The following is a 13,834-nucleotide window of genomic DNA, read 5'->3' as shown; positions in this document are numbered from 1 at the left end:
AAGACACACTAAAAGCTTCCATGCTGTTACGCCATCTTGGCTCCTTCCTTAAAAGAGCTTTTATTGACGTGAACAGCATTTTCACAAGCAATTTGGGAGATAGAAAAACATTTCCAGCTTTGACTACCCCGTCCCCACCTCAGATTTTCGATGTGAATATCCAGCTCTCTAAAAGATGTTTTCTTTTTTCTAAATATGAACTTGTTATCTTTGTCTTTAGCCATTTACCACCCACTGCTATTCTCCCATACAAAACAAAACAGACTTTGTCTCTTCCTCAGTTCCCTGCTCTGTTTAATTTCCTCCAGTCGATCAGTGTAGAACCTGGGAAACATTCTTGACGTACATTTTTAAAATTGTGAATTTTGCTTTCAAGTACTATTTTCACTGCACCCCACAATATTTTCTTCCAAGAACAGCTCCTAGGTGTAATTGTCAATAGCTGCACATATTAAAATAAACACTCATGAAAGCTTCACCACTCTCAAGATAATGAACATATCCATCATCCCCAAGAGTTTCCTTGTGTCCTCCTGTTCCTTAATATCTTAGATTACATGGTATTTTCCAGAGTTTTTATACAGCAGTCATGCAGTATATACTCTTTCCTGTATGGTTTCTTTTACTCATCACAATTATTTGAGATTCATTCAGAGTTGAAGCTTAATTGGAATCTTTACTTTTTTGCTGAATAGTATAAGAACTTCAGAACACTTTAACTCTGAGACTCCCTTATAATTTACATACTGTTATTACTGTGCAGTTGAATTCTCTTCATTTTTTTTTAGCTACTTCCGTGATTTATACCATTAGTGATCATTTAGACATACTTACCATTTTCTTTTCTCTTCATTCCTTGATCTCAGACCTCCCATCTGGGATCATTTTCCTTTTCCACAATGTACAATCTTTAAATTTTCTTGAGTCCGGGTGCACTGCTGGCTGCCCCTGTTATTCTGTCTGCAGGTGTCTTCACCTCACCTTCATCCTTCAGGCTATTTTCACTGGGTATAGAATTTGAGGTTGGCAGTTCCTATAGTGCGTGCAAGACTTCATTGACTTCCTTGTGGCTCACATTATCACTCCCATGACCTTTGTTTATTTTTCTGGCTTCTTTTCAGATTTTCTTCTTTCTCTTGTGTTTCCTGTACTTTTATTTTGATGTGCCTGATTATTCTGTTTATTTTTATGGGTTTATTTATTCTTGGGACTTATTGGGTTTCTTGAACCTGTGGATTTTTTACTCCGCATCAATTTTGGAAAACTCTGAGCCATTATCCCTATAGATTTTTGCCTCTGTTCTGTTCTCTGTCCATCTGCCTGTTTTCTATAGACTTTATTTTGCTTGCCCTCTCTTCTGTGTTTAGTGTATTTTGTTAGAGACAGTTTTCTTCTGTCACTAATTCTTTTTTTCAACCATGTCTGATTGCTGTTAAACTCATTCATCAGTGGCCTAGTTTCAGTCATGGTATTTGTCAGTTTCAGAGTATCTACTTCGTTTTTCTTCAAATTTACAGTGTCTTTAAAAAAAATCATTTCCAGTTCTCTGCTGAAATTTTCAGGTTTAGCATTTATATCTGTAAACTTGGTAAGAATTTTTGTTTTATAGCCTGTTTCTGATATTTATATATTTGAGGTCTCTGTGGTTCATTTCTGTTCTTTAGAAATATCTAGAGATGTTTCTCTAGACTATCTAGACTATCTTTTTCCAGAGCAGGTACTGTGGTTTATTCTGATTCAGAATGTCTGAGATGAAGGCCAGTTCTCTATATTTATAGAAGGCTTACAGACAATTATGATATTTAGCTAGAATTCTGAGTCGTTGAGTTAGAAAATGTTAAAATGCTAAATCTGTACAATATCAACTTCAAAGGCAGTAGGATTTCATATTAATCTTTCACAGAATAAATAGAAATGAGGTAATATAGGCACCCGATGGCAGTTGTAATCATCATTCAATCAAATGTTCCAGTGCAGTGCTAGAAACTGAAAAAGTTAAAGTCTGTGTGTCTTGTGTCTAGATCCTTATGTTTTCACACAGCGATTGGGTTCATCATTGGACAAGTCAGGAGAGTTGGGTTGTAGCTCATCCCTACTGGTAACTCTTAATGGACCATGGAGAAGTCACCTCCTTTCTGTGCTCTCTGTCACAGATTGAAGTTGGCATATAATTTTGAATTTTAATTGTACAGAATTGAGAAGAATTCAACAATAATGGCAGCTACTGTTGCTGCCACCCCTACTGCCGACACTGATGTACCATAATCGTCGCACCAGCAGTGAGTTGTTGTTGTTTTAGTGTATAGTTCATAGTTTTGGGGTTTTTTGTTTTGTAATCGAGATGTAATTGACATATAACATTGTATTAGTTTTGGGAGCACAACGTAATGACTTGGCATATGTGTATATTGCGGAATGATCAGCACAGTAAATCTAGTAAGTCCCAGTAATTCTAGTGAGCATCTATCCCTGCATATGATTACAATGTTTTCCCCTTGTGATGAGAGCTTTTAAAATCTCTCAGCAACTTTCAAATATACACCACCGTATTACTATTAGTCATCATACTGTACCTTATCTCCCCACGATTTACTAGTTCTATAACTGGAAGTTTGTTTACCCATTTCACCCACTCTGCACTCCCTGCCTTTGGCAACCACCAATCTGTTCTCTATCTGTGAGTTTGGTGTTTTAATTTTTTTATATTCTACATATTAAGTGAGCTCATATGGCATGTCTTTGTCTGACTTATTTTACTCAGCATAATGCCCTCCTGGTCCGAGTCCATTCATGTTGTCACACATGGCAGGATTTCTTTCTTTTTAATGGCTGAATAATATTCCATTGTGTATAAATATCACACCTTCTTTATCCATTCATCTTTTGATGGACACTTAGATTGTTTCCATGTCTTGACTGTTGTATATAATACTGCTGTGGACATGGGGGTGCAGATATCTTTTTGAATCAGTGCTTTCATTTCTTTTGGGTAAATACCCAGAAGTGGAATTGCTGGATCAGAGAGTAATTCTAGTTTTAACTTTTTGAGGAACCTCCACACTGTTTTTCACAGTGGCTGCACCAATTTGCATTCCCAGCAGCCGTGCACAAGGGTTCTCTTTTCTCCACGTCTTTAACTCTTTAATACTTGTTTGGCTTTCCTTCCTTGCTTCTTTCCTTCCTTCCTCCCTTCCCCTTCCCTTCCCTAATTTTTTTTTCTTTCTTTCTTCCTTCCTTTCTTCCCCTTCCTTCTTTCCCTCCTCTCCCCTCCCCTTATTTTTTTTTCTTCCTTCCTTCCTTCCTTTCTTCACCTTCCTTCTTTCCTTCTTCTCTTCCCTTCCCTTATTTTTTTCTTCCTTTCTTTCTTCCTTCCTTTCTTTCTTCCCTTCCTTCTTTCTCCCTTTCCTTCCCTTCCCTTCCCTTCCCTTCCCTTCCCTTCCCTTCCCTTCCCTTCCCTTTCCTTCCCTTCCCTTCCCTTCCTTTCCCTTCCCTTCCTTCTGATGGTAGCCACTCTAAGAGATGTGAAGTAGTACCTCATTATGGTACCTATGGAAGCTATTCTAATAAGTGGGTTTTGCTTCATGAGAAGTAAGCTAGGGCCTCAGGAGTAGATATACTCGTGACTACTATTGTTCTTTTTGCTTTAGCTGTCTCATTGTGGTTATCTGTGTATGTGAATCTGTTGACTTATTTTGCCTAAGGAGGAAAGCTCAGAAAAGAATTAAATGGAATTTTGGAAGCTTTCTGTCCAAAAATGTAAGGTACATCACCCTATTCTTTTCAAATAAATTGTTGATGGTGAATTTATTCATTCATTTATTCATTCAAAAATATTTGTTGAGTGTAATCTACTAGACAGAATGCAACAAGTAAATAAGCATAAAATATCAAATAATTTTTTAAAAAGTTTTTAATGTTTATTTTTGAGAGAGAGAGGCAGAGCATGAGTGGGGAGGGGCAGAGAGAGGGAGAAACAGAGAGAGGGAGAGAACTCAAAGCAGGCTCCAGGCTCTGAGCTGTCAGCACAGAGCCCGACGTGGGACTTGAACCCATGAACCGTGAGATCATGACCTGAGCGGAAGTCGGATGCTTAACCAACTGAGCCACCCAGGTGCCCCCAAATAATGTTTTTTAAAGCTAAAATGTTTCATTACCTTTGGAGTTTTGTCATATATAAAGCAAAACTTAATTTTACTGAAGTGGTTTGTGATTGTCTCTTGTTTTTGGATTCCGACTTTGGGGGATGTAGATTTTCACTTTACAGTTCCTGCAAAGGAGTGAAGCCTCCGTGTGGTAAATGAAAGCTGATAGCAAGTGGTCCCAGTGCAAACATGTGAGCATGAATATATTACAGACATTTAAGCTAAGCATTTATAATATTCAGTGGTGGCTACAGTGTGTCCAATTCAGCATCTTTTCTTTTTCAAGTGTATTCTTCCGTTGTGCAGTGTTTACTTTGCTCTCTTTTGTGCCTTTTGCAAATGTATTTAGACCATTTTAACTAAAAAATGCTTCCACTTTTGTTTTATATTCTACTTGAGCTCAGCCAGACAAAACGGTTCAAAATCATGTGTATTTGGGGAAGATGTAGAGATGCCAGCCTCTATGCTTTCAGCAGTGGAGACCTAGTTTTGGAAGACAGAGTCGTATTCGACAGGTGGAGTTTGCTGACATACGCTCTAGAGTTGCTTGTGGTGTTTTCTTCTGAAGTTTTAGCCTGATTTTGCTTGTTTCACACATCCACTACTGTAGGCAGGTTCCCAGGTATGGATCCTAAATGCACACGTGGTATCTGACCAGTGGGGAAAGTTTTCACACCAGAAGCTCAGATGATGCTCTGCTTCTCGCATCCTCTCTCAGAGGCAGTGGGGAACGAGGGCATTTGGGCCACAGTGGTAGTTCTCTCCTGCACGTACTTCTTGAAGGACCACTTTGCTGTGCCACAAAGTACCATCTCATCTATATGTTCCAATGCGTGACTTTGCCCCTCACGACAAGAATATTGAGGCCTGGACATTACAAAATTGCTTCTGACTGTGCAACAAGGGAGTAGAGTTTGTTTTCTTTCAGCGATTTTCAAATGGGAGACCGTGGGTCTAGTATGTTCAGGGTGTGTGGCTGCCACAGTTTCTTTCCTTTGAGTTTCACAAGACTTGGTAATCTTGACTTCTCAGCGTTCAAGAAATTTAGCAAATTTCAAGGCTCCTGCTTTTGTTGTTGTTTGGAAACATATCTTGCCAATAGGAGTCCAGGAAGGGAAATAGGTTTGTTTTGGTCTTTGATTTTAACTTGCCTTAAAGGATGAAAACTAAGCAGACTTATATGGCGTGGGTAGGAGATTGAAAGGTCATTGACATCAGCCAGTGTTCTCCAAGTGTCCCAGACAAAATTCCTATTAGTTCCTCTGCCCTGGAATAATATGGCGTATCAGCAGGCTTTTCTTCCAGCTACTTTTCAGTTTAGCAAAGTACACATTTAGGGGCGTCATTTTTTGTAGAGAGACAAAAAATTATTATTTGTTTTACTAAAAATGTTCTAAGTTCCTCTTCTCCCCCACAATGGACTATATGTCTCATGATACACTGGGATTCTGTATTTGTGGTCCAAGGAAAGTATGTAAACAGACATTTTTGACATGACCTGTATTTCTTTGTAAATACTTTATAGCTTCAGTCTCATATATTTGCATTCGTGACTCTCTCCCTTTTTCCTTTTCTCCTTTCCCACTTGTCCAAATGTGGTGGACATGGCCCTGATGAAACATGTAGAGTCACTTGTTTGCCATTTTTAAAAAATATTCATTTATTTATTTTTTAGAGAGATAGAGGTGGGGGTGAGATTGAGTGGGCAGACACATAGGGAAAAAGAATCCTCAGCAGGCTTCATGGTGTCATCTCAGAGCCCGATGTGGGGCTTGAACTCACAAACCATGAGATCGTGACCTCAGCTGAACCCAAGAGTCGGACGCTTAACCAGCTGAGCCTCCCAGGAGCCCCCTTGTTTGCCATTTAAAATAAGCAAATTCTTGCTTCATTTGAATCCAATGAAAACATCAGTGCAATTACAGAAGATTTATATTTGGCAGGAAATGGGGAACAGGTGGACTTCTCTAGCTCCTGCTACATTCTCAGCTGTGGGATATTTTCTTCAGTCAAACATAGTGACTTCCACCCTATCAGTCTTCATCGTTCTCTGTGACTCACATGTCATGCTTTACATCATATTGTCTCTTGTGCATATGCCGTTCAAGGTTTCAGAATGTTCATGATCTCAACCCAATTTTCTAACCAGTAAGGATCCACATTAAGTTTGTCTTCTTTCTTGGAAATGCTCCCAGTAGCAATGTACTCTTCATTTTCCTGTTTAGCCGACACGGAGATCTATTTATTTCATGTACTTTTCTGTCATGAGTCATCTTTCCTTGAGGATAGAGTGATGGCTGTGTCTGGGGTTTTCACTTCTATTGTACTTTGAATGCATAAAGGTTTTATAAGATCAGAAAGTCTAGGATTTTTTGTTTGCTTGCTTTGAACTGAACATTATTCTCCATCATGCCCCACAAGCTTGCTGGGACCTTGATCTTTATTGACTCTGCCATCTCGGAAAATAAGGAAAATAGGTAAAACCAAAAAGAATAATTGGAAAAAGCTCCTGTGGAGCGAAGCTGTCACATTGGCAGAATGATTCAGCAGTTGCAGGGAGCGTTATTGATTGTGAATCCTTTGTGAATTTTTTAAAAAGTTTTTTTTTTTAATTTTTTTAGTATTAACAAGCCTTGTTTAGTTTAAATAAATATGATATAAATAAATATGATGATATGATAAATATGATGATAATGACTGTTATGATGGACTGTTTTAAGAAAAATTTAATTTTCTTTTAATTTTATAAATAAAAATTACTTTCTTAAATTAAAAAAAACCCAAACTCTCACATTGTATACCTGTGAGGTAATAGAAAACAGGTTTATTAGTCTGTGTCCCCAGTTCCTGGCACAGAACTCCAAAAACACTTCTAAATTTCCTAAATAAGAAGAGTACTAGGAGCATTTTTTGTTCTAATATTTGGTAACTCACCTGGGTTCCTGACACAGACTTCCTAAGTCCTTTGGAATTCCCTGGGGGATGGCAGTGTCTTGTTCTAGTGAGATGACTCCTCGTGGGCTCCTGGATGGTGGCTGCTCACCAGAAAGACCAAGCCAAGGTCAGAAGCTTGGAATTTTCAGTCCCGTTCCCTGTTTTCCAGAGGAGAGAGGGGCTGGAGATAGAGTTAGTAACTGATCATGCCTACATGATGAAGCCTCCGTAAAAATCCCAATAGTCTGGGGGTCAGAGAGCTTCCGGGCCGATGAACATGCAGAGGTGCTGGAAGAAGGGCACAGTAGAGAGGGTATGGAAGCTGTGTGCCCCTTCCCACACACACACGGCCCTGCACGTCTCTTCCATCTGGATGTTCATCTGGATCCTTTATAATAACATTTTATAATCAACTGGTAAACAGTGAGTGAACTGTTTTCCTGAGTTCTGTGAGCCTGTCTAGCAAACTAATAATGATTATCATCAATAATAATGATAAGTATTACGTATATTCTAACCTAATTCCCGTAAAATTTGACTTATTTGGTAGTGTATTTTTCTTCCTTGAAACTTGGCTTCTGTATTCAGGACACATATTTCCCAAATAATTAGCATCAAGTTCATACTTGTCTTGTTAGTTCTGATCTTTTGTCTAAACTGAGATTTCCCAATTTTAAGATCATTACTCTCTGTTGATGGAAGGAAATGTGTTTGCATTTTACAAGTAAATAGGCACTGTAGATTTGTAACAAATGTTGAGTGTTAATTAGCCAGGAACTGTAACCTCTGGGCAGGCGAGGACATGTTTCTTGCTTACCATTGTGGCCTTTGAAAGCTCACACAGTGAAAAATAAATATTCATCTAAGGAATAAATGGGAGTCTAGTCTCTCAGAATAGTTTCTTGTCAACAGTTTTCATTTCCTTAAGCCACAAATGATTTTCTCTGATAAAAAAAAATTAATAAATCTGCTTGTCATTCTGTCGTGGACCTTAGTTTTTCTTCAGAAGATTGAAACCTTCATGTGTTGGTTTTTTAAAAAAATTTTCTTTTTAAATGTTTTTATTTTTATTTTTGAAGGAGAGAGAGACGGAGCGTGAGCAGGGGAGGAGCAGAGAGAGAGGGAGACATAGAATTTGAAGCAGGCTCCAGGCTCCGAGCTGTCAGCCCAGAGCCCGACGCGGGGCTTGAACTCACGAACTGGGAGATCATGACCTGAGCCGAAGTCGGACGCTTAGCCGACTGAGCCACCCAGGCGCCCTTTCATGTGTTGGTTTAAAAATGGGTCAGAGTGGGTTTTTCTCCCTTTCCCTCAACTTTTTAGTATGAAAATTTTCATATAGGAAAATAGAATGAATTGTATAGCAAATACCTATATATGTACCACCTAGATTCTACAGTTAACTTTTTAACATTTTTGCTTTATCGAATAGTTGTCCATCTGTCCATTCTTTTAACAGTCCATCGTCTTACGTATACATTTTGGAAAGTTGCAGGTATCATTATACTTCACCCCACAACTTAAGAATTCATCTGCAGTGTTTATAAATAGAATATTTTTAGAGCATGGTTTTTTGAAATTTCAAAAGTGATCATTTGGAACAGATAATTGTTAGAAAATGAAATTCTGTCAGTTTGCTTTATTTTCCCTATTTCCCAGGACAGATGCGAAAGGGAGAAAAGCACCTTGGGTCTTTATAATTCTTTGTAGTTCACGAGGAATTTTCATGTCTGTTGTCTACTTTGAACCGATAATAGTCGGTAACAGTTGTTATGCGAAGTACTGTGCTAAAAGTTCACCTTTAACAAAGATGCTTTGCTAAGTTCCGTTCATACTTCGTTGTCATATTTATTTTTCAAGTGGATTGAATTGTTCACTTAAAAATATTTTTTAGCCCCATGGTGTGCCTTTTAAAGTCACCTTTATCAGCTGCTGCTATGTTTAGACTGAACTCTTTGGCAGTTGGGTTCCTGAGGACAAATAGTTTCCTGGTGTTGTATCTTAATAGGTTGTTATTCATAATAATATTTGAGCACAACTTAGAAAGAGTTACTGAAAATGTTCCTGTGTTCTTTGATTGTCTCCTATAAATTAGCCTTCAGTATCCAAAATGTTGCATGACTTTAAAGGCAAAATGGGTTATATGAGAATAGGCATCTAATAGTTGTTTGGGGGGGGGTTATTAATTATTAATATCCTGTGTATAATTATATTATAGAATTTTTATATTATGTGCCAGATAGTGTCTTTTATGTCCATTATATATTTAATTCATGTAACAATCCTATAAGGACTGAGGAAACTGAAGCACAGAGGGGTTAACTGACTTGTCCTGGGTCATATAGCAAGTAAATGGAAGAGTCAGGATATGAATGTTTCAGCCCCCAGTCCTAGCATTTGACCACTGCCTTCGTGTTTTGCATTGTATGTATGGTCCTCAGACCACCTGCATCATAATTTCCTGGGGTGATTGTTAGAAATGCAGATTCCTGGGCCTCATCCTAGACCTGCTAAGTTTGAGCCTATGGATGAAGGGTGTTTTTTAGCCATCCAGTTGATTTTTATGTGCACAGAAGTTTGAAGACCACCGTGCTATACTCTTCTGTAAGCATTATCATGTCTGAATCCCTGTTAACCTGGAAAGCCAGAATCAATTAATCATTCTTACCCTTGGAGTACATGACATTTTTGATTCATCTTTATGCTTTTGTCTTTCCTTCAAGGTTGTCATGGACTTTAAGCACCCAGACGGCATCACAGTGCCCGTTATGTTGCCTTGTCGGAGTTTGCTGGTGATGACCGGAGAATCTAGATACCTCTGGACACATGGGTATGTATTGAAGTGACCTTGATGACAGAATACCTCTTCTTTTGTGACAGTTCTCATTCTCTCCTGCTTGAGTTGCCAGAACCAGGCCCCATGTCTGTACATTGAGGTGTCCAGGTTTAAATCCCCAGAGATATCTATGCCCCTTTTTTGGTAAATCTTAACCTTTTATTTTGATAAAAGTCAAGTTTAATGGAAAGTTGCTAGCATGGTATAATGAACTCCCCTCACCTTTCACCTAGATTTACCATTTGTGAACATTTTACCATGTGTACATATTATTGTACATATTATCATTATTATTATTGTTATTGCTGAGTCATTCGAGAACAAGTTGCAGACATTATGATCCTCTACTCTTCCATGCCTCATTGCAGTTTTCCTAAGAGCAAGTGTATTTATTACATCAGGGGTTGGCAACCTATGGCTTGTTGGCCAGATTTAGTCCATAGCCTGTTCTGTGCAGCTCTTGAGCCAAGAATGGTTTTTACATTTTTATTTTATTTTTTTTTTTAATTTAGGATTATTATGATTGTGATTATTATTTTGGTTTTTACATTTTTAAAGGGTTGTAAGAAACAAAAGCAACAGAGAATACGTCACAGAAACTGTACATGGCCCTCTATGCCTCAAATATTGGCTATTTGATCCTGTTACAGAAAAAGTTTGCCAAACCCTATGATAGAAGGCTGCTGTGCAACTCAAATTCAGAAAACTCAACATTGATAAAAATACTCTTAGCACAGTCTTATACAAACCATCTACAGATTTTGCTGGTTGTACTTCATAGTTCAGTCCTGTCAAAGACTGCCAGTAGTTAAAGTAGCAAAACCAGATTTTACTCAAACTGTTGCAGTAGGAGAAAAGGGACCACAGTATAGAATTTGCCTGGATTCCAAATACAACAAGGAAAAGTCAGCATTGATAGCCAAGGAGCTGGGATGGGGGTGGGGCAGTATCAGTAGGGGGAAAATTACGAAGAGGAAACATCAGTGATGGGGCCAGAGCAGGGGGCTGGGGGTGGGGGCACTTCTGGCTAAATCCACATAGGATGCTTGCAGATCAGAGGTCACCTGGGGGTGCCAGTTGGGGAGTGAGGAATATGTTTGGTTATTGAGGACAATCAGATATCTAGAGTGGGGGATTCTGGTTAAACTGACTCAGCAGGATTCTTTCTAAAATTGGGCTCTTGCCCAAGGATGGGGTTGAATCAGGCTCAGAGAAGGCCAACTAAAGTTTGGTCAAGCAGAGGATCTTTCCTAGTGGTTTATAGTACACTTCCCCTCTGATCTGGGATCCGTCTGTGAGTTCACAGTGTCCTTCCCCTCTGATCTGGGACTCTGTCTATGACATGCTAACTTGTCAGTTCTCTTTAGTCTTCTTTAATTTGAAACAGTTCCTCAACTTCTCTGTGTTTCATAATTTTCGCATATTTAAGGGGCCAGTTGTTTCCTAGAATGTCCCTCACTTTGAGTTTGTTTAACTGAATCTAATCTCAAAGAAATGGGTTTATGCACTTTTGATAAGAATATATCTTTAGTCTTGAGAAGGGAGACATCATACCATTAAAATTTACTTATATTCTACTTAAAATACTGCTGAGTTCTTCACTTACTAATAATGTCCTGCTTGAAGATTTTAACTGATTCATTTTTATAAGAATTCAAGGAAATGAACATGTAAATGAATTTGTAACCTGTATTGAATGTGAACCATAAAAACGGATGGCCTGATTTTGTGCAGTGAGGCTTAAATTTACCTGATTTTTTTTTCATGGCCATCTAAAATATTTTCACTTACAGTAAATGAAAAAGGTGAGGTGATCCAATGGCTTCAAGTATTCCTAGAATTTTGAGAATATTCACATTTTCTTTTTTTTAGGTTTAAGCATTTTTACTGTTGGTAACGTTTAAACTTCAGAGCAATGGTATTTCAGCAAATACAAAATGAAAAATGACTTTTCATAAGCCTGTGTTATAAACATATTTTAATCTATTCTGGGTGATGGTACAGATTAATTCTCCTAAACATCATTTTGATCACATTATTTTCTCATCCAATGTATATTGTGCTGTTCATTGTTAAGAGGAGTTATCTCTGCAAGATTGACCAGAGGGCAGTTATGTCTGCCCTCAAATGTTACTTACAAATTCTTAATTTGATCTAGTTCAGATTTCCTATTCTAGTCACCATGCTCTTTACGGCAGATGGGCAGCACGTGGGTCAGATGTAGTGGTCAGGCGTGTTCTCTTTGGCTGGGGTAGTGGTGGTATGTGTGGTAGCATGTTAAAAAATTGTGTACATAAGAAAATCAGGTGCTTTCACATAAAAATCTGAGTCTTCAGCGTCCTTTGAAAGTTGGGAAATGTGAGGCTCCTGGGTGGCTCAGTCAGTTGGGCATCCAACTTCGGCTCAGGTCATGATCTCACAGTTCATGGGTTCAAGCCCAGCATCGGGCTCTGTGCTGACAGCTCAGAGCCTGGAGCCTGCTTCAGATTTCTGTGTCTCCCTCTCTCTGCCCCCACACATGCCTTGTCTCTCTCTGTCTCTCAAAAATGAATAAACATTTACCAAAAAAATTAAAAAAAAAAAGAAAATTGGTAAATGTGACAACAATGGGCCCTAGCAGCCCTTGGCCATGGTTTTATTAAGTCAGTGGCCTTCTTTAGATGAGGCGGACGTTCTCAAGTTCTCTGCAGTTCCTGCCTGGTTCTGTGGTTCCCCACACTGAGGCTGAGCATCACCCGTCACTTACCACTGTGCTTGCACTGTTGTGTTTATCTTGTGACAGAGTCACCTGAAAACTAAATAGATCTTGTCTGTGTTACAAGTAGAGAATGGAAAGCTAGAATGGGTGGAAGAGAACACTTTGTTGTTTTGAAATGAAACAATTCCAATGTGTTTAACGGCAAACGACGCATTTCTTTTTATTATTATTATTATTGTTGTTTTTAATGTTTATTTATTTTTGAGACAGAGAGAGAGCATGAACAGGGAAGGTCAGAGAGAGAGGGAGACACAGACTCCGAAGCAGGCTCCAGGCTCTGAGCTGTCAGCACAGAGCCCGATGCAGGGCTCGAACTCACAGACTGTGAGATCCTGACCTGAGCTGAAGTCGGATGCTCAACCGACTGAGCCACCCAGGCACCCCATCAAATGACACATTTCTAAACAAGCCCACCTGCTTCACTCCATGAGGGTATTTGACTGCCTGGGGAGGCCCTTATTTATACATTTCTTTGATTCTTCTTTTAAATTACTTTTGGAGCATTTTCTTTGTGCTGGCCCTTGTGCTTAGAGTTTCACACAGTTTGCTGAGTTAACTCATCCTGTCACAGTGGAAAGTTTGTTCCATGCTTTGTCCCATTTTTAAAGAAAATTGGAACATAAAGAGGTTATGGAACTTGTACAGAGTCATAGAACCATTAAGTGTCAGAGCCAAGATGAGAAGCTAGGCAGTCTTGCTTCAGGATCTGTGCCCTTAACCTTGATGGTCCAGCTGGACTCGATTGCTCTCTTTCCTCCGAATTTATACGGTGCCCTCTGTACCCTCTAGCCTTTCCACTTGGGCCAGCCCTCAGTGCAGTAGGCTTCCTTTCCTTTGTTTTTAAAATAGAGCTCAACCTTGACTTCCTTTATAATTTATAAAACTTCTGGGTACATTAGCCTGAAATAATTTCTCCCTTAAACTCCTAAAGATTGTTTGATCCTTGAGATGTCTCTTCTATTGAACTATTATTTAAATCTAAAAAATGTTTTTATCTTTTTATTTAAGATTTTTTCAACTAGATTATAATTTGAGTACAGAAGGAAAAAAAGGATGTTCAGTACTGTTTAAAGAATTCATTCTTTAAAAAAATTTTTTTTAAATGTTTATTTTTGAGAGAGGGACATACAGAATGTAAGCAGGAGAGAGCCAGAGAGGAGGAAA

The 13,834-nt window shown here is 38.7% G+C and overlaps 1 protein-coding gene across 16 annotated transcripts in view; it reads left to right on the top strand.

Annotated features, from left to right (window-relative positions):
* The window catches only part of ALKBH8 (alkB homolog 8, tRNA methyltransferase), a 78,507-nt gene that overhangs the window by 43,012 nt on the left and 21,661 nt on the right, over positions 1-13,834 (top strand). For all 16 annotated transcript variants that reach the window (XM_058686631.1, XM_058686640.1, XM_058686639.1 and 13 more), the window contains one exon: positions 9,800-9,906. In XM_058686631.1, coding sequence (XP_058542614.1) covers positions 9,800-9,906 — 107 coding nt within the window. The remainder of the gene's footprint in view (positions 1-9,799; positions 9,907-13,834) is intronic.

Source organism: Neofelis nebulosa, chromosome 10 (assembly GCF_028018385.1).
Source record: "Neofelis nebulosa isolate mNeoNeb1 chromosome 10, mNeoNeb1.pri, whole genome shotgun sequence".
Lineage (NCBI taxonomy): Eukaryota > Metazoa > Chordata > Mammalia > Carnivora > Felidae > Neofelis > Neofelis nebulosa.
The sequence above is the reverse complement of the archived record's forward strand: the minus strand, read 5'-3'. Positions and strand labels throughout refer to the sequence as shown.